Here is a 26693-nt window from a genome sequence, read left to right on the forward strand (position 1 = left end):
CAGCCTCCCCCACACACCCTTACACAGCACACATGTTTATTGTGTAAATAAGCGGACAAAAGGCAGCAGTCGTCTAGGCGTGGTCGATGCCAGACACCAGGCCGTATCATTAGAAAGATGGCAGGCTTTATCTCACCGGCTGTCTCTGTGATTCCAGCCTGATGGTTACCTTCACATGAGCTCCATCATGTAAACAAAGGAAATGAGCATTGTAGTCGTGCAAATTATGACCAATTTTGGATCAAGACAAGTATACAGTAGCAGCATGGTTCTCAGCAATTATTAGAGCTTGATTAGATAGGTGGGATTCAGTGCTATGACGATGACTGATAGAAAGTTTAAACAGTCACATGAAAGAACTAAAGTGGAGAGTGTAGCTCTAAATTATTATATATATATAATTATTATTATAAAAAACATATTTTCTCATGAAAAGACCACAACCAACTATGTGTTAGTCCATCCCTCAGTATTTTCGGACTTCCCCAATTCTGTCTGTGGCTCTCAGCCCCAATCTGGGTCCTACTGAAGCAACGTATCCTCCACGTATGATATCTTACGAAAACGTTATTCCTCTTCTTGCTTTCGTTTTCCTACGAATGTCCAGCAACACGTTTCAGTTTCCATTCGTTACATGCATACAGTCTTTTTTCAAAATAAACTTCCGTCTTCACAGGAAACAACTTGCTTAGGTTTAGGCAACAAAGCTACTTGGTTAGGCTTTGGAAAAGATTGTGGTTTGGCTTAACCTTTTCCACTCCCCCCTCTTTTTCTTGGACACATTTTTGTCTCTTTTAGGGGGTCTTTAGTGGGAGGTAGCAGAGCACTTCTGTTCTGGAAACTGCTCAGAAACCCTCTAATTGTCAGAATTTCTAGGAAAACCATCCATCCTCTGAATGCCCTCGGTCTCTAGTTTGTGGTTGCAAATTTTTTTTTAAATTGTCTCACTACAATGAAATGGTTACTATGGGGACTAACATCATCACACATGAATACAGTTGGGCTCATTGGATCCACAAGAGTCTCAGCTTTACAGTGATACCAGATTTATGTAATTCAAGACTGTTTAGGGACCCCAGAAATATTCAAATTAACCATTAGGAGAAAATAACACATTTGTACTGCATTTGGGTACCCATAGAACCCATTTTCATTCACATATCTTGAGGTCAGTGATACTTCACCCCAAATTGCTCCTGAAGGCTGAACGACTGGTGTGTGAATGAGTATTTAGATTAGATCCTGATGGGCACGTTGGCACCTTGTATAGCAGCCTCTGCCATCAGTGTATGTGTGTGAATGGGTGAATGCTAACATGTAGTGTAAAGTGCTTGGTGTGGTCGGAAGACTTGAAAGGCGCTATGTAAATACAAGACATTTAGCTCTAAAACTGAACTATAGCCTCTGAAAAAGGTAAACAAGTTAGAGTCGATGTAGGTAGCTCTGACTGATACCAGCATAAAGTGCATTACAATAGTTAAAGTTTGGAAAAATAAATGAACGTATGTCAGTTGGAGACCAGAATGATCTGATTTTGGAGATTTTCTTGAGAAACATGACTGCTTAATAATGTTAGAAAGGGAACCAGGCTTGTTGAGTTATCTGGCTGAGAGGAAGCATGGATATTGAAAAGGAACATGTCAGCCAGTGCAACAGTGTGGCTCATTGATGGGTTTTTAAATAGTTTCTGGACAACAATGGAGCTCTATTGGCACGGAGAAATAAGATAGATCGGGCTTTGATACTCACACAATAGGCCTACTTGTTTTGTAGGATACATTCATTGTTGGGTTGAGTCTCAAGGCCAAATTGTATGGCTGTTTCCAATGGCCACTCTCAAAGTCCTTCGTAGAGAGGGGCTGGATAACAGTTCAAAGTCAGCACGCATTTATTCGTCACGTAACTTCCGTACTTAAGTTACAGCACTTCCGGTGTTATTTGAACCTAAACCACGTTCTTTTCCTAAGCCTAAGTAGTTTTATTTTGAAAATACTTTAGTGGAAATTGACACGTGCATCACATGTTGCTGAACATTCGTAGGAAAATCCATGAAAAATACGTTGTTGAAAGTGTGCTTGACTTTTAGTGCATGTGAGCGTGCCCCACTGGCAAGGTTTTGTTTTTTATAAGACCAATTTGAGTAACAAAAGGGTTTATGTTTGGTTAGAATTGGGGGTAGCAGGAGTGGAAAGATGGGACTTGATTATGAGGTCTTTACTTCATAGAGCTGGACAACAATGGTGATTTTGCTCCTCTTGTCCTTGAGGAGATATTTAAAGGTCAGAACCCCTATGTGCGTAATCCCAACCCATCATACACATATTTACATTCAAACAAACGTACACAGCTCAAGAGACTATGATGGCGGCACATTGCAGAGCGATTTTTCACACATGCACGCATGAACACCCGCATTACACACCCGCATTACACACCCGCATTACACACCGCTCACACAGCCAGAAAAGAATGTGAAGGATGTACACGCGTCCGTGTTGTCGGCGGGCTGGCGGTTCTAATCGTTTCTTGCTAATCGAAATTAATTCAGACGAGGCATGGTACAGTCACTTAGTACTAGGGAACACAGTATAAATTAAAAGCCTCTTATTTGGAGCTCAGATTGAAAATTGGGTCATCATGTGGCCCCTGGCACTGGCAGCAGAAATGCCCTTGGAGCCGGCTTTAGAGGGGGGTTATAGGCTGTAGAAGGCAGGATATATATACAGGTTTCAACTATGTGTATACTTGGCAATGCTGTGTAACTAGAGCTTATTATCCCTGTGGTGTGAGGGGGGGTGGATGTGAGGAGGAGTCCACTGCACACAACAACACAGGACACCCACCAAGTTAAACTGGGAACAGATACCAGTGTGAGCCACACAGGCTTCATCTAAATGAACTCCATCCTGTCAGTGAAGGGGATGACATGTATTGTTTGTAACATAATGAGTGTTTTAGAGCAGCCGACATCATTCAGAATTGTAGGTTGGTGCACTGTAATCTGGCATTCTGCGTGCGCCTTGTTGTAATTGTTGGCATGCAGGGATTTAACCCGAACAGTCTTTAGCTACACTTGGACATCCATTAGACCTGCTCATATTTTCAATAACTTTGATTTACAGTTGCTCTCTTGTGCTCCGTCAAACCAAAAAAAGATATAACCCATCACCTAAAAACACTATCAATCACGCTCCATTTCTACCCACTGCTTCCTAAATTAGGTTTAATCGAGGGTGAATTAGCCTAATGTGGGACATTTTTTGCATTTCAGACTACTGGAATATATTGCGATATAAAGCCAATACATTAAATCCAAACCCAGTACCACTCCGAAACCCCCAGGATGTGTCCTAATCAAACCAAAAAAGATGCAGTCACCCCCAGTAATGGAATATAATTTGCACTTTACCTTAAATATTTTAAATAACGCAACAACTAAAAAACTATAAATGACCATTGTTACTGCACAATCCATGCTGTCAAACATTAGGCAAATCATCCTGTCCCACTTTTTGAAACCATATAAGTGTGACAATGGAAAATTTGATTGAAACGGCAACTCACCCTACTGTTGTTATCAAGTTCAATCCTCCCTGTTTCACCTCTCAGGAGATGGAGTATCTCAGGCTGGTGTCGTTGTACTTGTCATGAATGGTGAGTGCAGATAAGTGTTGAGCATGCAGAAACTCTTGACTGACTCAATAGATCCAATAGACTGCTATGAAATGGATCTATGACGCCCAGGGGCCCTGGCCCCAGGTTCACTCTTTGTAATTTTGTGGTTAATTATACCCTCGTGACAACGTAGTCGGGGGTATCTAGCGCTCCGCTTGTCCGTCCTTCTGTCCGTCCGTCGCGTTCGCGTGTCACACTTTTGTTTCCGGAGCAGAACTCGGAAACCATTTAACTTAGAAACTTCAAATTTGGTATAATGGTTGACAGTGTGGTCCGGTTGTGCCTTTTGGGGGTTTGAAGTCCAGGGTAACCACAATTCTTTTCATTTTGGCCAAAAAAAAAATTTTTTTTTACTTCAATTTCGTTTCCGGAGTAAAACTTAATAACTGTTTCACTTAGGAACTTCAAATTTGCACCGTGGACACAGAGTCCAGGTGTTGCAATACAAGCAAGTAATTGGTAAAACCTTGAGAGCATCAACAAGACAGACCATATTTGTCTTCCTCTGACTTTATCCTGAGGAAGGTGAGTTAATAACAAGCTACATTGTGCTCAATCGACTAATTCCATTAGTTCCAAGAGGGTTAAAACCTTTGGCCCTACTGTAGTAGGGGTCAAGCGGCGAGCCTTGTTCACATTGCGGATATCTGCAGTTGAACTGTAGATATCTGTAAGGAGAAACCCCATACACATGAATGTGTGCACCAGCAACTTTTTTAATTGCAATTCAAGTGTAAACCCTTTTAATGCAGCAACAAATTGGTCAAAACTTCAAACTACAATGTCTTTAAAAATACAATTGAATTGAATAGATCTGCCCCATTGTCACCGATACCCGATCCAGCTATTTGAGTGAATATCTGCCCGATATCTGATCTGATAACTTCAGCCGTGCTTCATTTATTGCTTCACAGTGGAATTATAACGCTCTGTTACCTGTAATTCAGCATCTTCATGCTAAAAATTGATTACAATGAGGAGCTGACAGCGCCATGGGTAATTACTGTAAGCACAGGCTTCACAGTTGAATTAAGATGGCAAGAAGGCAGAAGTAGTTTGAATCTTACCAGTCAAAATGTCATTATTATCTTGAATTAGAGTTTTGACTACAGCTTGCCATACACTACACTTGGTTTGTAATGTTGTGATTAATTAATAGGAATTTTGCTCTCCAAACTATATACAAACTGTATGTGTGTATATGCATGCACGCAGCCCTATTTATATGACACATGTGTATGTGTACAGTCCTACATGACAAATTGTGGACCACTTTTTTGTAGACACCTGAAATAACTTTGTACCTCCACAGACTTTATCTGCAGAGCTCATCCAGCAGTGTGTGTGTGGAGGTGTAAAGAGCTGAATGTCTGCATCTATAGGCATTCTGTCCGTCTCTCTGACGTCACAGTTTACGCACGGCGTCTCCATGCTCTCTGATTGGCCGCCGCCGCTCTGCCCTCCTCCTAGGTAACTTGTTGGAGAGTTTCGGGCGGAGTCGGTGAGGAGAAACGGTTTATATGCCGGTGCCTGCCAGCGGACCGAGCTGGGTTCTCTGCTGTACTTCGGGACGTGGTTGTGCCACAGAATTAAAGGAACATTTTTGACACGGGAATAAATAAAAAAAAAATGGCTTCAAACAAAAACGACGGAGGATGGAAGAAGTTCCTGTGGGACTCTGAGAAAGGAGAGGTGCTCGGTCGCACCGGCAGCAGTTGGTGTGAGTATAAATGTCCGGTGGTTGCTCGTGGTAACACGGTTGCCTAGGTAGCCTCGTGTCTTCTTTGCCACCTGTTCGATTTGACTTTGCTACATTCAGGAACGCAAATGCACCATTGCACCACTTCATCTACCATCTCCACTACCTGACCTCCACCGCCACACTTTTACGCATGGCTCCCCAGATGTTATAGTGTGATGAAATAGCTTCTTGGTGGTTAAAACAAGGTGATATATGTGTGGTTTTGCTAGATCTTTATTTGTGAGTTGCATGCAGAGGGTCTGCAGTGCAATGCCAGCTGCAGATTGGACTTCAGTTCTGTCCACACTGGCTGTTTTGTTGTTGGGTAAAACGTCAAGTTCTGTGAATGGGCAGTCAAAGGGTTAAAAATGCATCATTGTCAAGGTGAGTCAAGGTGATGGGGGGGCCTGCAAGGAAGTGGACTATCGATCCGTGTCGGCTTCCTCTCTGATCAGATGTCACTGTAATCTACCGAACAATACAACTGATTAACTTCTTCGACCTTTCCTTCTCCTGTTTCTCGCCAGTGCGCATGTCCTTGTTCCGATCCTCTCAATGTCACACACAGCAGCTCTCCTGTCTAGACACTATAACACCTGGGTAACAAAATATATTACAATGTTCCAGTGACATGATGTCTGTGAGGCTGCTGCAGGAGGGAGGCTGCTGTGTGGGGATTATATTTGTCCTTCTGAGGTCATCTGAGAAAATGCTGATGCGCTTGGGATCAGTTTGCCATGCGCAGTGCTGTGTTGGGAGGGTGTGATTAAAAAGGGCATCCCGGCATTAACAAATCTGTTTTGACTCAGTTTTACTTGGCAGAACACTGAGCTGAGATGCTATAGATATCTCGGAATGTCAGGTTTTACAATGCTTGCAGAGGACACAAGCTTGGATCATAATGTCCTCGCATCTAACTCTAAGTGATGTGTCATGTTTTAATTGCTTCCGGGCTGTTGTGACCTTTTGACCTTGCCTCATGCAGCAAAACTGCAAGGTCAACTTAAGCTAGGGATGCACCGCCATCGCTCTGACCTTTTCGGATCCCGATAGCAATACCTGGGCGTCAGGTATCGATCCGATGCAAGTGTTTAATTAATAAGTGACTGGGATCGTTCTTTTAACGCAACATCAGGCCGGACTTAAACATTCGTAACTTCTTAAAAATGTAACAATTAAATACATCTACAGCTATTTGAGTCAATATCTGCTCGATATCCGATCCGATAACTTCAGCCGTGCTTCATTTATTGCGTCGCAGGGGAATTGTAACGCTCTGTTACCTGTAATTCAGCATCTTCACGCTAAAAATTGATTACAACGAGGAGCCGACAGCGCCAAGGGTAATTACTGTGAGCACAGGCTTCACAGTTGAATTAAATCTGTAAAGACATTACAATGGCTGCCACTGTTGGACTGTTTTATCATGAATGCAGGCTTTGTTTTATCCACGGTGGAGCTCTGTTAGCGTGTCGGTGTCTGTCTGGTGCAGACGTGGATGACTTTTATGGACAATGTGTTTTACATTAGGTTATTAAAAGTGTCGTTACAATACCATAAAACCTTTCATCCTCGAAAAAGGGCAGATTAAATCTTCTTCCGCGCAACATTCCTCTTATGTATTCACCTCTGGATGTTTTCACATCTTTTTTGTGAACCCATTTGAGCACAGAATAATTGATCGCAGAAGTATTTAAAGTTTCAGCAGCAGGTCTAACCTCGCGTCCGCATCAGCTTCGCTCCGCTGCACACTGCAGTTCTTTTCTCCATTTGTGTCTGCAGAACGTGGTCACTCGTGGTGTTAACTTTCTGGCTGCTGCATTAATTTGACCTTCTACCCCCCATGAATGTGCAGCATCTCCACCGCATGGCAGGTTTCATGCTGGGTGGTGGTGTGTTACCCCTCATGTGTGGCATGTAGCGTTAAACAATCGGCTCAACGGCCAGAAAGCTCAATTGTTTTATGTACGGTCTGTAATTTTATAGTCCCGTGAGACCATAAAAGCACTTAATCTCCGTCTCCTGCAAGACGTCTGGTAAACACAAGCCGACATGTCAGTGAGGTTCTTTGCCAGTCTGCCATACAGCTGTAATGGTGAAGTACCAGTTACTGTCTATGCATATGCCAGACAGTCACTTCTTGTAGAAGGATAGTTCCCTCTATAACACACGATGGTGAAAGTCCAAGGTGGTGAATAACTTATAGCCTGTGTCACATTTTGTATAAGTCATCGTGTTGTTGCTCAACAGTAATGTAGGTCTTGTAAAGTTAACAGAATGAGTAGCTCCATCCTGGTTCAGGGAGAACAGGTGGAGTGTGTAGAATAGAGATAATATCTAGAGTTTATGGTAGGTGATTAATATTATGGCTCTATTTTTAGTGGAGTGATATGAGACAGTAGGATGTTTTATTGTTTGACAGAATCATTTTTATGGGCTGCAAAATTTTTGAAAAAATATCTAATTGCGATTATTACAATCAGCCACTCCTGCATGCACATTCAAACCTCTGCAGATGATCCAGAACGCAGCAGCGCAGCTGGTCTTCAACCAACCCAAAACAGCACACGTCACTCTGCTGTTCATTTCCCTCCACCGCCTCACAGGCCCAGAACGCTCGGCCAATGAAAGGCGTCCAGTACTCCCATCACAACAGGGCCCTAAGTCGCTAGATAGACTCTTCTCCTCTGCAGTCCCCCGGTGGTGGAACGAGTTACCAAACTCCGCAGAGTCCCTTTCCACCTTTAAGAAAAAGCTAAAGACCCAGCAGCTCTTTCATGAACACCTCCGCACCGGATGACACTGATGATGTTGAGGGTGTTGCTGATGTTGATTAGGATGTTCATGATGATGATGAGGACATTGTTGATAATGTTAATGATGACAATGACACCCTGTGCGTCACCTCTGTGCACTGCCTGACAGCACCCGCGTCCGATCAGACTTGAAGCTGTTGTTGGCCTCTTCCTCACGTCGTTCCTTCCCATCTAGATCCCCACTCGTGTTTTGTGACCTCTCACCTTGCTGTTTCACCTTGCTCTGTACTGACTTTCTTTTTTTTCTCCTCCACAGTCAAAATTATATTGTTCTATGTAGTTTTCTACGGCTGCCTGGCTGGAATCTTCATCGGAACCATCCAAGCCTTGCTGCTCACCCTGAGCAACTACAAGCCCACCTGGCAGGACAGAGTCTCGCCCCCAGGTAAGAAGTGTCACCCTCTTCCCGTCTGACAGGATGCCAGCATGCAGATCTACCACAGAGTAGGAGGTCATCTGCAGAACACTGCTTAACGAATGAGCTCATGTTATGCTTGTGAACATGGGGGCTGTTTAACAGTTCACCCAAGTGTTGGATGGTGCAGTTTCATGATGAATTCAGCACATTAGGGCTGCAACTAACAATTATTATGGTCTATAAAATGGTTTAAAGTGTTTCCCAAAGCCCGAGATGACGTCCTGTTTTGTCCACAACTCAAAGATATTCCGTTTTTTAGTCACAGAGGAGTAAAGAACCCAGAAAATATTCACATTTAAGAAGCTGGAATCAGAATTTTTACTGTTTTTTTCTTAAAAAAATGACTCAAACTGATTAATCGATTATCAAAATAGTTGGCGGTTAATTTAATAGTTCACAACCATTCCAAAAATCCTTGCAGCTCTACACGAAATAAATGTAATATGTTTGAAGATTGTGCAAAAGCAACTAAATGGACCCTTTTAATTAAGAATCTTTAATTAATATCTTTGTCATCATGATCACAATGTGTCTTTACTGACAAACTCCAAGTTGACTTGGTCAAAGAGGCGCCTGCGCAGACAGTAATCAGAGACCTAGATATGGTGTTTACATTCCACATAAACAGGGTTCTCCAAATCCGATAATTACTGCAGTCGTACGGCTGTTCTGCCTCAGTGACACATCTCTTAATCAAAGTCATGTTGTCACCTTCGCCTCAGGTAACATGGCTGCATATCGTTTTTTGGAAATAAACTCCTCATAAATGTTCACATGGTGGTCCCAGTATGCCTGCGCTGACAGCAGCCTCCCCCTGTGTACACACCGCAGCCTGGGCGGAATACAGTCAACTGTTTGAGTAGACGGGAGGAAGCCTGCTCGGCTACTGTCCGACTGCTGTTTGAGTTCCACGTCAAACGGGAGGCGTATCCGTGAGCTTTGTGTTCATTTGAAGTCACCCAAACACAGTTGTGTGTCACGAGGAATTCTCCGGTCGACGACCTGACGTCCTGCAGCTGATCAAAAGTTATTCCAAACATGCAGCTAATAGATTTAGTTACATCAGCGCGGATCAGGAATTAAATTAATGTTCTTTCTTAATTCTTACCCAGAGTCACATGATATCGGTGTCATCTGAGTCCGGTACAGAGACACTGCAGGTTCCGGTCCGTATTCAGCCTATTCAGCCTGTTTTAGCACAGAGACTGGAAGCGGGAGGAAACAGTATCTGTGTCCCGGACGCACAGACGCGACATTAATATTGATCATGTCTGAATCTGCAGAAGATGGCAAAATGTGTATTTCCCACACAGTCAGGGTTCCTGAATGTGTCACAGAAACTCTGAGACATCCGTCCGTCCATTATCTGTCCGTGTAAGTGGACAGAGACCATGATTACTGTAGTATTGCTGTTTCTAACAAGCTGCCGATCTGTCGTCACTGCAGGCCTTTCACACACCCCACGAATCTTAAAACAAGAATTGGCCTTCGACCTCAACGACGTGCTGACCTACATGCCTTACACCAGGGCCTTGAAGGACTTCCTGGCCAAGTATGACGAAGAACTGCAGAGGGACCAGATGAAGTACGAGGACTGTGGAGGTAGGTTTTTGGCTCTTCTACATCCCTGAGAAAAGTCCCAAAGCTGGACAGGTACCTCCTGAAATGTGACGAGAACAGAGCCCCAGCCACGATGACACGGTTTTCATTTAATATATTGGGTGTCTGGGGAGAGTTGTAACTTTGTTGAACAACTTAAAAATATGTAAAGCTAGGTTAGGTTTCCAGATTTGACAGGCTGGACTTTCAGACAATTTCCTCACCCAAGCTAACCCTTCACTCCGCCCTCCAGAGGATCCCGCAACCTACAAGAACAGGGGCGACTTGGAGAGCGAGGTAGGCATCAGGAAGGCCTGTCGTTTCCACAGGAGCCTGCTGGGACCCTGCTCCGGCATCGAGGACCGCGAGTTTGGTTTCAAGGAGGGAAAGCCGTGCCTGATCGTGAAGCTCAACAGGATCGTCAACTTCCGTCCAAAGGTAAGAAGTCTGTTTGCAAAATGGGAGTCGTGTTCCGTTGACAAAAAAGTCCAAATTTGTAAAATTGTTCTTTGCTGCAAGAAATTGAGCACCAGACTGAAAATGTCATTTGAGTATTAATAGATCACGAGTTGGTAAAGAGCATTAGCCGTGCTGACTGTATGTCACCCGAGGAGAGTTAGTCACTCTTACAGTGTAATCTGATGCCCGAGCCTCGCTCCACTTCCACCTGCCATCTCTGGATACTTTATCTGTATCACGGCATCCGATCACCGACCACCACCTTATACATTACTGACTGTAAGGTCATCAGAGCCGGTGGAGAAGCTCGCTAGCACTACTGCTGGCTCAGTCACGAGAACGAAAACAATTCATAAAGACAGAAGAAGGGGGAAAAAAGGGCTATCAATCGAAAATAGTTATTGTGATTAATCGCAAATGAATTGCACATTTTTTATTTGTTCAAAATGTACCTTTTAAATGGAGATTTGTCAAGTATTTAATACTCTTTTCAACATGGGAGTGGGCAAATATGCTGCTTTATGCAAATGTATGTATATATTTATTATTGGACAGCAAAACAATTTCAAATATTTTTCAGAAACCCTCACAGGTACTGCATTTAGCATAAAAAAATGCTCAAATCATAACTTGGCAAACTGCAGCCCAACAGGCAACAACAGCTGTCAGTGTGCTGACTTGACGTCTGTAAAGGGGAGACTCGTGGGTACCCATAGAACCCATTTTCATTCACATATCTGGAGGTCAGAGGTCAAGGGACCCCTTTTGAAAATGGCCATGACAGTTTTTCCTCGCCAAGATTTAACCCAACTTTGGAGCGTTATTTAACCTCCTTCATGACAAGCTACTATGACACGGTTGGTACCGATGGATTCATTACGTTTTCTAGGTTTCATATACCAGTATCTTCACTTTAGCTTTAAAACTGAGCCCGCTACAACCTAAAATTCACGAGGTGCGTTTAGAAATTAGTGGCGTTAAAACTAATTTGCGTTAACACGTTATTGACAGGTGAACTTTGACAGCCCTAGAGATATAATTTACACCTGCTGAGATCAGATCACAGTGAGAGCCAGATGTTCAGCTGGTTGATCTGATCACGATACGTTTTGCGTGCATCTACACTAACACTGAACCAGATCACATGTTAGTTCCAGATAGAAATTGTGTCTCTGAAGCATTTGTGTCCAGTCCATGTGGTAACTCGTCTTCTTTCTTCAGCCTCCTCCCTCTAATGGAAGTATCCCTGAAGAGGCTCAATACAAGGCGCAGCCATTTGTCATCCCTATCTACTGCACCAACAAGGTACACATTTGTTTTTTTTAAGTCGGTGCCTCAGTACAACTGTATGTGATTTCCTTCGCGTCCTCTTATAAACATCTTCTTTTTGTCTCGTCTTCCTTCCAGAAAGAGGAGGATGCCGGTAAAATCGGGGAGATCAAGTACTACGGCATCGGCGGCGGCTTCCCCCTGCAGTATTACCCCTACTACGGCAAGCTGCTGCATCCCCAGTACTTGCAGCCGCTGGTGGCCCTGCAGTTCACCAACCTGACCATGAACACTGAACTGCGCATCGAGTGCAAAGTGTTCGGAGAAAACATCGACTACAGCGATAAGGACCGCTACCAGGGACGCTTTGACGTCAAGTTTACAATCAGCAGTTTATGACCGACATCAGGACCATAGCACTTTCCCAGGCCGCCCCTCCCCCCCCCCCCCCCCCCCCCCCTCTGCCCCCAACTAAATACTAATGTAGGAGATTATAAGTGAGGGGTGGGTAGGCTGTAGCGGTTAAGTCAATCACAAATAGTCTTGAATGAATAAATGATACCTGATAGGGGACCGATGTGTAATCTTGTCTGCTTTCATCACTAGCTTCTACACTTCTGTCTAGCGTTAGAATGTAATTTTAGAGGAAAAGTAGCCTAATAAAAATATTTATTCAGCTGTAAATGAGACTTTTCCACAAGCCATGGGACATTGTTCATTGATGACTGTAAAGTTGAAATCCATCTCTGACGTGTAGCGAGCTATGTTCGTCCCCTCTGCATATCGCTGCCTCGTGTGGTTCCAGTAGATATTTTTGGGTAGTCGCAAAAATCTGGTCCTTCCAAAAAAAAAAAAAAACACCTCATTATCTTCAAGCTTTAGCAGTTCTTGTGGTTTGTGTGACATGAACACGCACTCCCACTTACTTAATGATTGAAATGGTCTGACATGGTACTGATCTGTGTAAGGAAAAGGCTGCACTCCAGGGAACTTCTTTCCTCTTTTTATTCGTCTTTTGCATCTGATCACGGGAGACTCTTTGTACTTTTCTTTCCTTGTTTTGCCTTGTTGAATCATTTAAATGTGTGAAGGGGTTTTATTACTTGGTTTCATGCCTTCTACTTTGATTTTTGCCTTTTTTTTTCGATGTCGAGTTGTGTGTCCGGCCTGTCAGCCTGCTGTATGGGCGACGGTGCTAACTCAAGAAGATTTGTCTTTGCTGGATTCATCACAGCACTGTGGTGTAACTCTCTGAATGTTTTAGCCATTAAACATGGTGGAAGAATTTTATATTTATGCAGTTGTACATTTTGTTTTCTTTGCAGAATATTGTAATGTATAAATGCAATACCAAAGTGACGAGTTGAAGAGAGTCTATCAGAAGCAATACGGTACTCGTTTTTAGGATCTCATCATGTTAAGTGCTAAAGTCAGTGTCTCGCCTTGCAACCTCAGCGGTTAACTCTTGATTTGTGTTTTGGCCATGAATGTAGTTAGGTGTAGAATGACCAGGTTTAATTCCACAATGACCTGATTTCATGCATTTTAAGAAAAAAGATGTGAGTTCTTCCAGAGCTCGGTGGCTTTAGATGATTAATGATGTTGGCTTTAATATTCCATAGGATCTCATGTTGATGTAAAACACTCGACTTGAACATCAGTCAACTTCCCATCAGTTCATCCAGCTTTGTCATTTAATCAAAGATAGAAACAAATAAAACCATAATGGACCTTTCTCTTGTGTGTTTTCTTTTATATTGTGCCATGTTCACTGATCTACACCCTAAACCATAGACATTATGGTAGACGCTGCATTGGGCCGCCATATTGGACAGGGCAAAATCTCTGGATAAAAATCACTATAACGTCTATATTTCTCAACCGATTACAACGAGTCGGTATTATATTAAAGGGTTTAAGATCTACGAGGAGTAAAAAAGATAAAGTTTTTCCTCCAGTTACTTAGTATCTGGATAGTTCAGCTATAATCGCTGCTAGACGCTCAGCAGATGAGTGTGTATCGTAGGTTTAAATGAATTGAATTACTTACGTGATAGAAAATAACTCATCTATCAAATGGAATTGTACAAACTCGTAACTCAAACTGCATGTGATTATCATAAAGTGGGCATGTCTGTAAAGGGGAGACTTGTGGGTACCCATAGAACCCATTTACATTCACATATCTGGAGGTCAGAGATCAAGGGACTCCTTTGAAAATCGCCATGACAGTTTTACCTCAACAAGATTTAGCCCAACTTTGGAGCGTTATTTAGCGGACAAGCTTGTATGATATGGTTGGAACCGATGGATTCTTTTTTTAGTTTCATATGATAGCTGTAAACCTGCTAGAGCCTCTGAAAGACAGTAAAGTCGGTGGGGATCGCCCAGCGGGTCTCAGGGGGTTAACAGAGGCATTCATTTATACTTTTCTTTGGCAATCATGCAAACGCTAGTGAAACAAACTAAGGCTAAACCACCGCTGGCTTGTTACTGGCCAAAATACAACAACAAGCAGAGTTTCAAAAGTATAGTTTGTACAAAGTCAAAGGTAACTGGTTTTGGCAGCTCCAGTAGACGCTATCGTTGTCTGTAGTTGACTAACTGGATTACTGACATTCTTCATTGATTCATCTCTTTACACAATGATGTCTTTCGGACTAAAGAAGCAACTTGTATCGATCATAAATCTGATCTTGGGTCCAGTCCCAGTTATTACACCTAGACCATTGTAGTCAGATCCAAGGTGGACCAGAAATCATTGACCCAAGGTTAGAATAATGGGTCTGCCCGAGACTTGACGTAGGTTTTCGCATGATTACGCTGCTACATATTCAATCCATATACATCCTTATAGTCAGTGTATTAATGTTACATACAGTAACTTAGTAAATCAAGCTTTACAGTCCCCAGTTCACCTCAATTTAGTTGCATGACTTTGGACTATGGGAGGAAACCAGAGCACCTGGTGGAAAGCAACATGCACACACTCTCTGCTCTCTGGTGGTGTGTCTGAAACAACATCCCTCTGTTAGCGACTACTAAGCAGCTACCTCCTGTAATTACAGAGCCATGTGCCTGCAACTGATCCAGCGGCCTCGTCCTGCCTGCAACACCGAGAGCTGAATGACTGAGTGGTAACAGAAATCGTCCAGTCACTCTGCTCCTCCTCCTGAGCCAACAACAGTTCATTCATTCATCTCGGAGGTCAAACAAGAAGAGGGTGAAGGGGTTGAAAGTATGTTCCTAATGCTGTCGCTAACAGTAGTTGAGTCACAGTTAGCTGTGCTAAGTTTGGAAATAACTGGAAGGGTTAGTATGGGTGTTTTGAAGTGGGGTTGTATGTACACTCTCGCGTTCTGTGGGGTAAAATTACTGTTTTTGTGAATGGAGTCTGGTGGCTTTTGAAGAGAAAGGGCTGTCTGAAGGCGAGGTAAAGCGGCTGTGGACGGAAGCAGCACATAAAAAAAATCAGTTAAAGTGTACACTATATTTAGAATGTGCTCACCGCTATACTTTACCATCAGACAAACCTTTACGACGGGGAACTGAGGATGTTATATCGCTGTCTTCAAAGTCACCAGACTACATTCTCAAAAACAGTAATTAAACCTTGCAGAACACTACCACTGCTTTATGATTTGAGCCTGTGAGGGTTTCTGGACAATATCTGTCATTGTTTTGTGTTGTTAATTAATTTCCAATAATAAATATATACATAAATTTGCATAAAGCAGCATATTTGCCCACTCGCATGTTGATAAGAGGATTAAATACTTGACAAATCTCCCTTTAAGGTACATTTTGAACAATGTACGATTAATTTGCAATTAATTGCGATTAACTATGGACAATCATGCGATTAATCGTGATTAAATATCTTAATCACATCCCTTGATATGTTATTATTTAACACAGACCATGATGTTCTTTCTAACTTTAACCTAGTGGTTTGGTTGCCTAACTTTGCCCATGTGTCAATGTGCATTTCTGCAAGCTTGAAACCATAAACATGCAACGTATTCTTGCAGAAACGAACAATGTCAACATGTTTTCTGGCAACTGGCTTGAGAATGTAAAGGCATATCCAGTGTATTCCTGTCTCAACTCTTCCTAAATATGTTTTCATTTGAATGCCACGTGGCAGATCCATTTTGACTTCATGTGCTAACCAATCACATGCTGCCCTTCATTTTTTCTTTATTAAACCAGGTAAAAGCCTCATTAAAGAGATTCAAGTGTCCTTTTCAAGAGAGTCCTGACCAACTAGGCAGTTTTTTTATGCAATAAATACAATACAAATAATAAAAACAGGCTAAGACAAGCCTCACACATTACAAAAAAAGCAGTATAAATTAAACTTTACATTGGATCATTCCGTCCATATTCCAAGTGGAACAGGCTGCTAAATCTATACATGGCTCCATATCATTTTAAATGAACCTGGCCACATATAACAACAGTTATTTTGAGGCTGCTGTCAAATTCTAATGGGAGCAAAGGATATACGGGATACATATGCCTGTTAATGAAAGTCTCCAACTATCTATCACCCTGAACAGGACGGATAAATATACAGTATGTCCTCGGTGAAGACTGTTTGGGGTACAGCTGTAAAAAGATGGAGACAGTGTGGAAAGAAAAGAATAAGAGAGAGCCAGGGAGTCTGTTCACGGGGCTTCAGATAACAGTAATGGAGCAGTGAGATAGCATCACACTGTCAGGACACGGTGTCTCCACTGAGCACTGAGGAACACAGTTAACATGAAGAACAACTTTATCCCACCTCTGACCCCCTGGGAACCTGCTGGCTCAGTCTGTCGTTATGGATAATTCATCTGGAACATGCGATTGATTGATTTCGGAGTTTTAAACTCATGCTGCATGTGATGTAAAGTCACGACAGGGTCAAAGGTCACCTTTGTTGTTCTTCACACTGAACAACATGTGTGTGAAAAACATGGTTTCACACATTATTACATTCTTCTCCAGTTGATTGTCCACAGGGCGGGGACATGAATGTGTGTCTCCTATCATGAGATAAAGTTTACGATGGCCACAGTTCCTGCAGTAATACAGTATTCATGTCAGTAGTAGTAGTAAGTACATTTTGAGCTACTCGTTCTTGTATTTCCAACTTCTGCTACTTTATACTTCTATATCCAATAATATCTGTAGATTAGATTGACACTGTGTAGCCATGGATGGATTACTGAACAGGTCCACCAGCCACAGGCCCAAAATATCACAAAAAGACCAACTACAGTACAAAGAGACACAAAGAGACCACTAGGGTCCAATCCAAATGTCCACATGGACTCACAAGTCTAAGTGTTCATTTGCATATAGAGATCTGGTCACAAGTGGCCACTTAAGACGACACATTCTAATGCCAAGTGTGAACAGGCGTACTTAGAGCTGTACACTTGTGATGGGACGCATGTTAATATCAGGTCTGAACAGGGTCGCTGACTTTGAGGTGCGTTCTCGCAAAGTCCATTTCGGGTTAAGGGCTGTCCCACTGTCACATCGTCAAGTGTCGTCAAGCTCGAGGGCTCTCTCGCAGACATTTGAGCCCTTTATGCACACCCCCATTTCTGCAGACTTTTGCCCTGAGGGAATTACCCACAATTCATAGTTTTGTGATGTTAAAACACTCCGGGAAAGCCCGGAGGCGTTAAAAAAAAAAAAAAAGGTAAACAAAGAGGGGGGAAAAGTAGTATACTTCAACTTTATTTTATGAAGTAAACTTAAGTTCAAGTATATTTCCCAAGCATACTTTATGTAGTAAGTACACTAATATCAATGCACTAGTAATATACTTGTAAGCGTACCACTTCAATACTTCTTGGGACTAAATTGGCTCACTTTTTAGTTTATAAAATTATACTTTTAAGTGTACTTTAAGTGTAAGAATAGTAATCTTTAAACTGCATCTAATTTGTATTTTGTACTGCATCTGTACTATGAAATTAACTTATAGGTATACTGTTAGTTTACTATAGATACATACTTGTAGCCCACTTTTTAGTTTATGAAAGTACACTTTAAAGTATACTCTCAGTAAACTACTAGTTGAATTGTTTTTTACTGCAACTCTACTTGTAAGTTTAGATAGTGCTTTATCGATAGATAGTGATAGTGATAGAAGTTTAGTATGCTTGTCAGTATAAGCCAAGTATGCTTAAGTTAAGTATACCTCTGGTAAGTACATGAAAGGTAAACTGTAAAGGTAAACTAATGTGACACACTGGGCCCCTGGGTGTAGGTCACACTGGTTAGTAACATGGATTTTCCTAAATAATCTTCATTTTCTCTCTCTCTATATATATGCAAGGACCCTCTGGATTCTCACCAGCACACCTCAACTCACACCTGGTTAGCAAACAGCAACAAACAAGCTCCATGGCAACAAGGCAGGCCCACCACAAGTGTAACCGGACTACACCGAGCGAGAGTCAGCCCATCTTGTGTATAATGTCAGCAGGGTCACCCTCCATAATGTGAGGAGACGGAGGAAGGGAGTAGTCTGACCCCTATCTCGTTCACGCACTGTCGACCATCACAAGGTTATCGTTACTGATTACCCTCTATCACGTGACACACAGATGCTGCAGGGTTGGCTGGCAGGACAGAGCGGGGATGTCCCTCTGATAGCTTTGTTCCTGTCATACTGTGATATCACTTACATGATTAGCTGCTGATAAATCACTATCACACATTGTTTAGTTACAGACTCACTGACAAGTCTTCTTTTTCTTCCTATTTAACATTTCTTTCAAATTAAAACACCAAGCGGTGTTTCCTCTTTTGGTAATGCCACCCTTAGAACAGAGTGTTCTCTTTTCTCATTTGACCTACATGGGTATTTCTCCTTGTAAACTTAAGTAACGTTCAAGTATACTTTATGTCGTAAGTATACTAGGAATAAACGTGTAAGTGTACTACTTCAATACATCTTAGTACTAAATTGGCCCACTTTTTAGTCTAGAAAAGTATACTTTTAAGTGTACTTTAAGTGTAAGAACGGTAAACTTTGAGAATACAACTAGTTTACATCTAAGTTGTATTTTGTACTGCAACTATACTATGAAGTGAACTACGTAGGGATACTGTTAGTTTACTAGTTATATCCGTGTAGCCCACTTTATAGTTTATGAAAGTACACTTTAAAGTATACTCTCAGTAAACTACTAGTTTAATAGTTTTTACTGTAAGTATACTTGTACGTTTTCTTTAACTCATAGTACTTAGCCAATGACTTATGCATTATATAAAGAGACTTTTGCTATTTGACTTTATGTTTTGTAACGCTCCGAAGTTAAGCAACATTTTGGCGAGGAAGAACTGGTATGGCCATTTTCACAAGGGGTCCCTTGACCTCTGACCTCCAGACTTGCCCACTTTATGATAACCACATACAGTTTGGGGCAAGTCATAGTCAAGTCAGCACACCGACACACTGACAGCTGTTGTTGCCTGTTGGGCTGCAGTTTTCCATGTTATATGAGTATATTGTTTTATGCTAAATGCAGTACCTGTGAGGGTTTCTGGACAATATCTGTCATTGTTTTGTGTTCTTAATTGATTTACAATAATAAATATATACATATATTTGCATAAAGCAGCATATTTGTTCACTCCCATGTTAATAAGAGTATTAAATACTTGACAAATCTCCCTTTAATCGATTGACAGCCCTAATTAATACACAACTTATATACCGTTTTGTCTTCCCTGTCCTGCTCTACCCTGAGACATGCTACATACCTGAACACTAGAGGGCAGCAGTGCTGCATCAGCTATATGAAATGACAGGAACCTGGTCAAGACTTCTTTAGCTGAGTGTAGAAAGCATCTATCTCTCCACCTGGAAGGATTTTCAAACCCAAAAAGCAAAACAAGCTCAGTCAAAGAAATATACCTCAAGTTTATTTTATGAAGTAAACTTAAGTATACTTTAAGTATATTCCCAAGGATAATTTATTTAATAAGTATACTAATATCAATGTACCCGTAGTATACTTGTAAGTGTACTACTTCGATACTTCTTGGGACTAAATTGGCCCACTGTTTAGTTAATAAAAGTATACGTTTAAGTGTACTTTACATGTAAGAGTAGTAAACTTTGAGGACACATCTAGTTATATTCAAGTTGTATTTTGTGCTGCAACTATTCTATGAACTATACTACAAGTGAACTTAAAGGTATAGTTGATGTTCAGTTCTAATTTGCAAATGTTTGCATGCTAAGATAAGATAAGATATTCCTTTATTAGTCCCGCAGTGGGACTAACACGCTAAACTAAGATGTGTTAACATTTAGCTGAACGCAGTACTTAGGCCTCACTCTTAGTCTTGTTGTTAATTTGTTTTCTAACCATGAGATCAGTGTGTGACATGTGGTTTAATTCTGCTTCCTGTTTTCATGATCAACATCAAAGGTTCATAAAGAACAGAGGCGCAAACACACACACACACACGCCAATATAGATAAAGAGACAATCGCATTTAATAAAGGGGTATCTGCGCCAAACGTGCGAACAAAGACACTGTGGTGTCCGTACAGGAAGCAAAACTATGTGTTGCGCTCTGCACACGACCACACGATAACACAGAAGTGAGAAATTTCACTTCTGTGTTATTACGGCTTCATTTACAGGAATACAAAAAACACAGAAGGGAGTAAACAGCAATATTCAACGTTATTCACCTCAGTAAACACATAATTTATGTACAAATGTACCATATATTGTCAATGTAAAAACAATGATTACTTTAATGGCATTAAAACTCAATCAATACAAAACACATTGATAAAAAAAATATATGAATAAATCAGATACACGTTACAGGTTGCAAAACCTGTAAATGAATGCGAAATGTTTTGATATTAATCATTTGAACTTAGCAGATTGATTTCAAAGTGCAGACAAACGGACGTTATCATAGATATGGGTGGTAGGCAAGGCATCATGGGAGGGCTGGCGGCGGCTCGGTGTGTCCCTGGATTTTCCTGCACAGGAGAGATCAGATACTGTATTACGTATTTATTCTCATTGTTTTGTGTCATCTTTTTTTTTTTTTTACTGTTTTGTTTTTCAGATGAGACCTAAAATTCTCACCTTTACACCCACACATTGATGCGACACAGAAAGTTATCACTAAGATGACGAACAGCGTGATCCTGACAACATGGTACACAAACCGCCAGGAGTACTCAATTGCTGGAAGGTAAAAGAGGACGTTTGATTTGGCATCAAAGAAGTATCATGGATGTATGAAAGGTTAATTCATGAAAATAAAATACCAGAGTGAATTAAGTTTTCTTACTTGCCAGTTTTGAAGTCGTCCGTGTAACGGTGGTGTGCATGCGATAATCTGAAAAACATTCAGATTGTTTATTTGCCACAACATAATCTGATTATTTGGGAAATGGCTTCATTATAACAGCTTCAGTCATGTATAGGTTTAGTCTTTCTGTGTAGAAAATCATACTCACCATAGACAGTGACGTTAATGTTATGACTGAGACTGCTTCCACCTCCACACTGATACACACCTGAGTCACTTCTGAGTATTTTTTGAAAGATCAACAACGACCTCCCTTCTAAATATTTTAAAAGTTCCAACTCCGTTTTAATGTGACTGCTGCTGCTGACGTTGACAGGGACAACTGTTTTATTAAGTTTATACCAGGTGACTGTTGGTGGTGGATAGTTGCAGAAAACAACAGTGCAGTGAATCTCAAGGTCTCCTCCAAGGGCAACTCCATAAATCGTGTTACGGTGTACTTTAACTTCAACTTCACAATCTGAATCGTCACCTGCAAAAGGAAAATGACAAAATGATCAGACAATGTGTCCCCGTCTGATGGACAGTCTGATACCAGACACAATGTGAAAGCAGTGGAAAAAGTGTCTAACATTTTAAAAATCAGTCTGTAGGAATGAAGTGGTTGAAGTCATTTCTACTGCCTGAAATTGTTGTATAAGAAGTATGGCTTATTATTTTGCACCTTTTATTTTATCAGACATCTACACACTCATAAACGTCTAGTTTTCGTTCTTCATTTTAATGCAGCGCTGTTGAGTCTTTGGGCTGTTTCTGTACGCCTGCTCTGGATTTCATACGTGAGGTATAATAAATATATTTGAAACAGTTTCAATTTTTAACCTTTAACATGCAAAACATAATTTATCTGATTCCTATTCCTAAATACGTTACTCGGCGACAGAGGAAAAAAAAGACAGAAACAAAGACCTACTCAGATTGAGACAAAGAAAAATTTACCATCAGCATCCAAAGTGAAGAAGAGGAGCGCCGCGAAGATGGACACATGAAGGATGGTCAGGCAGTAGTTGGGTCTCATGGTGGAACCACTTCAAAAACCAGCTATCCACTTCTACTATCACTGCATGTCTGCTCTAGAGATCACACTACATGGGACATGTGTGGTTTACTTTACTTCCTGCGTTTGACTACCTTGGTCTTTGGCGTATGCAAAACCCCCATCACACTCAACATACCTATCACAGCACAGAAAGGGACATTTGACCAATCAGAACAAACGTTGTGACATGTTTCCTTATATAGAATAGTCTTTGGGCACAAATGGGTTAATAAGGTTAAAAGGAGTTTGCTTTGGTGAGTTCACATGAAACCAAAGAATAACCTCAGGACATCACTTGACCTCACTGAAGACATAAAAACAAGTGTTATAAACATCAAATGACCACATCAGTAAAAGCTGGTGCTCACAATGCTAAACTAAATTAAATAAAGAAGCAGTACCATAAAACAAAAATGATGTGTAGCATCTTGTATAGAAGAAGAAGAAGAAGAAGAAGAAATCCTCTGGTGTTTTAGGAGATCAGGAGATGAACAGCATCTGGATCAGTGCTGTTAAACAATCTGACAGTTAGGAAACACTATAGTCTGTTAAAGCTTCAGTAGTCAGTATATTTTTGGTATTATTGGGCAAAAATTCCATAATAACCTTTCAGCATATTGTAATTCAAGTATTCTGAGAGAAAACTAGACATCTGCTCCTCCTCATGGCTCTGTTTTCAGGCTTTAGAAAATCTAGCCTGTGACGGGAGACTTTGACCAATCACAGGTCAGTTCATTAAGAGAGTGTTCCTATTGGCTGTGCTCCGGTCATGTGACTTAAACTTGACGTTCCTTCACCAGATTTTAGAATGACGGCGGCGTCACAAACTTTCTCATTTTACAGCTAAACCGTGCACTACAAGATGATTCTGAAAACATCTGAGGAGAGAAATAGGCATTAACGTAACAGAATATTGATTCATATTTGATCAGCGCTGCCTAGTTTGACCTTTTGGTCGGAGTTGGCGAGTGATTGACAGCCGGCTCTCATAGACGGCAGATGGACAGCACGCCTCAGATCAGCTCTTACTGCTTGTTTTCCTCCAGTCTGTGAAATCTTGCAGATGGCGTTTTTAATCATATTTGCTCCAATCTCGCCTACTTCAGCTTTAAAAGGAAGATATTGAAAACAGAGTTTATTCTCTGCAATAATCCAAAACCCAATGGAACAATCCCATTGGCTTTTTGTGGAGGGAACCCAGGGCGATGCTAACTTCCTGGTTGGCCAACAGAAATAGGTCATCCCTGCAGCACTCTGTAATGCTCTTTGGAGTCAAGGGCCACGACAACTGCAAACAAGAGGAGAAAATCCAATTGTACTCCTAGTCTAAAGAAAAGCCTTCAATATTACATGGCTGACAGACAAGCAGATTTGCCATATTAAAGCTGCAGCTGGTAACTTTGAGTAAATGTAATAAAATGTTATTTTTTATAAAATGTTCACTATATCCTGACATTAGTGCATGAGACAGATCATCTGTGTACTTGTGATCCTAATGGCATTTTTAGAGGGCGACCAGCGCCCCCCTTGAGGTGGCGCCCTAGGCGACCGCCTATATGGCCTATGCCTTAAGCCGGCCCCTGCATTTGGTGCACTCAAGTGTTCACTTGGATTGCTTTTTTTATTTACAGGCTGATGATGAGCAACCAAACGCAATATTAGTTTGTGTCTCCGTGAGGCTAGACTGTCCTCTTTTATGGAAGTGAACTGAACTGACTCGGGGCCCTGCAGGTGTCTGAGGTAGAGGAGGAGCCACCATGACACTATGGTCCTGTGGGGAGGCAGAAAGCGCTGCCTCTGAGGCTGTAATGAATATAATTGGTGAGTCAGATCAGTGCTGTCTGTCAGCAGCTTGTTAACACATCAGCAGCACTGGGAACTGATGACAACAATGATGTCACAGTTTGGTTTTACTGGTATCAACCTCCAGGATTCAGCCCTTCAGCTGACTCATTCCAAGCCTTTTCACTCAATCTGTCATCAACTAGCAGCCAGTGTGGTCTCAAGCCCCCCATTGGTTCCTAGAGGCTGCAGTTTTCATCACAACTCTGAAGTGTTTCAGTGTTATTCTTCATATCAGAGAATATTAAACTGTTCTATGCGATCCATCAAGAGGTTTCATGGTTCAAAGTAGTAAATCAGTGTGTTGACTTTCTCCTGACAGCGAGGTGATTCAGTGAGCAGTGCAACCTGGGAAACACTAGAGACAACAAGCTGAATACGGAGCAGCTTAGCAATTATAAATGCACATGGGGCCAGTGATTATCTACGGGTGATCTCCAGTATCATGAAATGAGCGCTGCAGCCTGGAGACCAGCTTCAACAGATCTGATCCCTGCAGGAGAGACTCGCTGAGGCTGCAGACAGAGCAGAACGCCGACGTGTCTGAGACGATCGGTGCTTTTCATTCACTAACTTAGCACGGAATCCATTTTTATTTAGTTTTTATTTACGTACAATCACTTTATGAGACTATTGATCCTTTTTGTTTGTTTTCCTACCAATATCCAGCAACACGTGACGCACGTGTCAATGTTTGTTCTGTCTCTCAGAGGTTGTTGTGGGCCGACTTTTCAAGCCAGATAACGCTACGAAGTTATGCCAAATTTTGGCGGGGAAAAACTTTCATGTCCATTTTCAAAGGGGTCCCTTGACCTCTGACCTCCAGATATGTGAATGAAAATGGATTCTCTGGGTACCCACGAGTCTCCCCTTTACAGACATGCCCACTTTACCACATGTAGTTTTTGAATGCAGTATAAATATTCTAAAACGATGTATTTGAATATTTCTGCATTCTGGGGTCCCTAAACAGTCTTAGAATTACATCAATTGTGTATCACTGTAAAGCTGAGACTCTATCTACTCTACTCTGAGTCCAACTGTATTCATGTGTGATGATGTTAGTCCCCATAGGTGACATTTCTTTGTAGTGAGACCACCTTTTGAAATTTGACCTCACTGTATAAAATGACCTGTGGTGACCTCTAGGATAATCACAGCGTTACCTTCCCCAAAAAACAGGGGATGCTACTGGGAAACTAACAAAACTGCACACAGAAATAATAATAAAAGGGTCTCTTGCATTCAAAAAGGAGACTGAGGGAATATAACTCCTCACAGCCACCTACTAAATCTACCAGAAATGACAGACCAACAAAGAAGGTATCAGATCCAAATGAGATGTAAGTAGAGAAGTAGAGGCTGGCTAAAGATGTGCAAAATCAAAACCCCACAAAACACATAAAATCACTGAACACAGTGTAAACCCAGAGTGCCAACTGAAGGTGTGGACCCTCTGCAGACACACAACCAACTGAGCAGCCGACCTGCTTATAAAGCCTCCCAGCCAGGCTGATTATCAACAGCTGAGGGTGATCACCAGGTGCCACCAATGACTCCTGATGAGCAAAGCTCAGAGGAACCTGCAGCCCACATCTGTCATGATCTCCAAATGTCCAAATGTCCAAAGTTTTTGATCCCAAATCACAGCATAGCTTTTTCTACGGTGTTCCTCAAGGTCTTGGTGTCTTAATGTGGTATTTTGGAGGGATTATTGATAATTTTTTTATTAAAAAAAGGGTTAAATTTAGCACCAAATCTGTGAAACAAATGGTACCAACCCAATTTGTGAGACATAATAGAGTATGGGAATGACCATCATAATGTTCTAAGCCCTTATACACTTTCACAATTAATTTTAATTAATTAATTGTTGATTAATTCGTGTGTATTTCGGATTTATGACTAGGACAACTTGACACACAGTGCTCAAATTAATCTCCAGGTTCCCAGCTTTCAGATGATGTACACCACTTCTATGTGACATCTACAGCTGACCTGCTATCTCCCCCTAAAGACCCCCTGTACCCCCATAAATAAGACAAAAATAGGTCTATGTGGGTCTCAGAGGGTTAACCTAACTCACCAAAAACATGACGACACAGTCTGCCTGACAAAGCTCATCCCTGTCATTAGGCTCCAGAGTTTTCAATGTACTCTAAATATCATTAAATCTGCTAACTGTAACATGTCTCCCTCCACAGCAGCCACATCAACATCACCAGTGTGAATTGTGATCCATCACTTGTTCTCTATCTGCTCAGCGAGACGCATCAACAGATTAACTCTAATCTCATTTACAGCAGCTAATCTAGACTCTGCTGTGTGGCTGCAGACCGACCTCACCAGCACATGAAGACCGCTTATATATATATATATATATATATATATATATAAAAACTCATTAAATAACAATCATTGTCTCAGTTTTTAACATAATTCATGACATGTTACCGCCTCATGTTGTCTAACCCAACAGCA

General features: G+C 41.5%; 2 protein-coding genes across 2 annotated transcripts; one reads left to right on the forward strand and one right to left on the reverse strand.

Moving 5' to 3' along the window:
• The first annotated feature begins 5152 nt into the window (after nucleotides 1-5152).
• On the forward strand, nucleotides 5153-13712 carry LOC141762884 (sodium/potassium-transporting ATPase subunit beta-233-like). Its single transcript, XM_074627039.1, has 6 exons — nucleotides 5153-5395; nucleotides 8489-8617; nucleotides 10097-10252; nucleotides 10503-10687; nucleotides 11930-12013; nucleotides 12116-13712. The coding sequence occupies exons 1-6, from the start codon at nucleotides 5305-5307 to the stop codon at nucleotides 12374-12376; spliced, it is 906 nt and encodes a 301-aa protein (XP_074483140.1). The 5' UTR covers nucleotides 5153-5304; the 3' UTR covers nucleotides 12377-13712.
• Nucleotides 13713-20488: 6776 nt separating this feature from the next.
• Nucleotides 20489-22832, reverse strand: LOC141762888 (B- and T-lymphocyte attenuator-like). The gene is made up of 5 exons (XM_074627047.1): nucleotides 22271-22832; nucleotides 21480-21803; nucleotides 21311-21358; nucleotides 21103-21204; nucleotides 20489-20993 (listed from the first exon to the last, which is right to left on the reverse strand). The coding sequence occupies exons 1-5, from the start codon at nucleotides 22347-22349 to the stop codon at nucleotides 20899-20901; spliced, it is 648 nt and encodes a 215-aa protein (XP_074483148.1). The 5' UTR covers nucleotides 22350-22832; the 3' UTR covers nucleotides 20489-20898.
• Nucleotides 22833-26693: the final 3861 nt, after the last annotated feature.

This window comes from Sebastes fasciatus, chromosome 24 (genome assembly GCF_043250625.1).
Source record: "Sebastes fasciatus isolate fSebFas1 chromosome 24, fSebFas1.pri, whole genome shotgun sequence".
NCBI classification, from domain to species: domain Eukaryota; kingdom Metazoa; phylum Chordata; class Actinopteri; order Perciformes; family Sebastidae; genus Sebastes; species Sebastes fasciatus.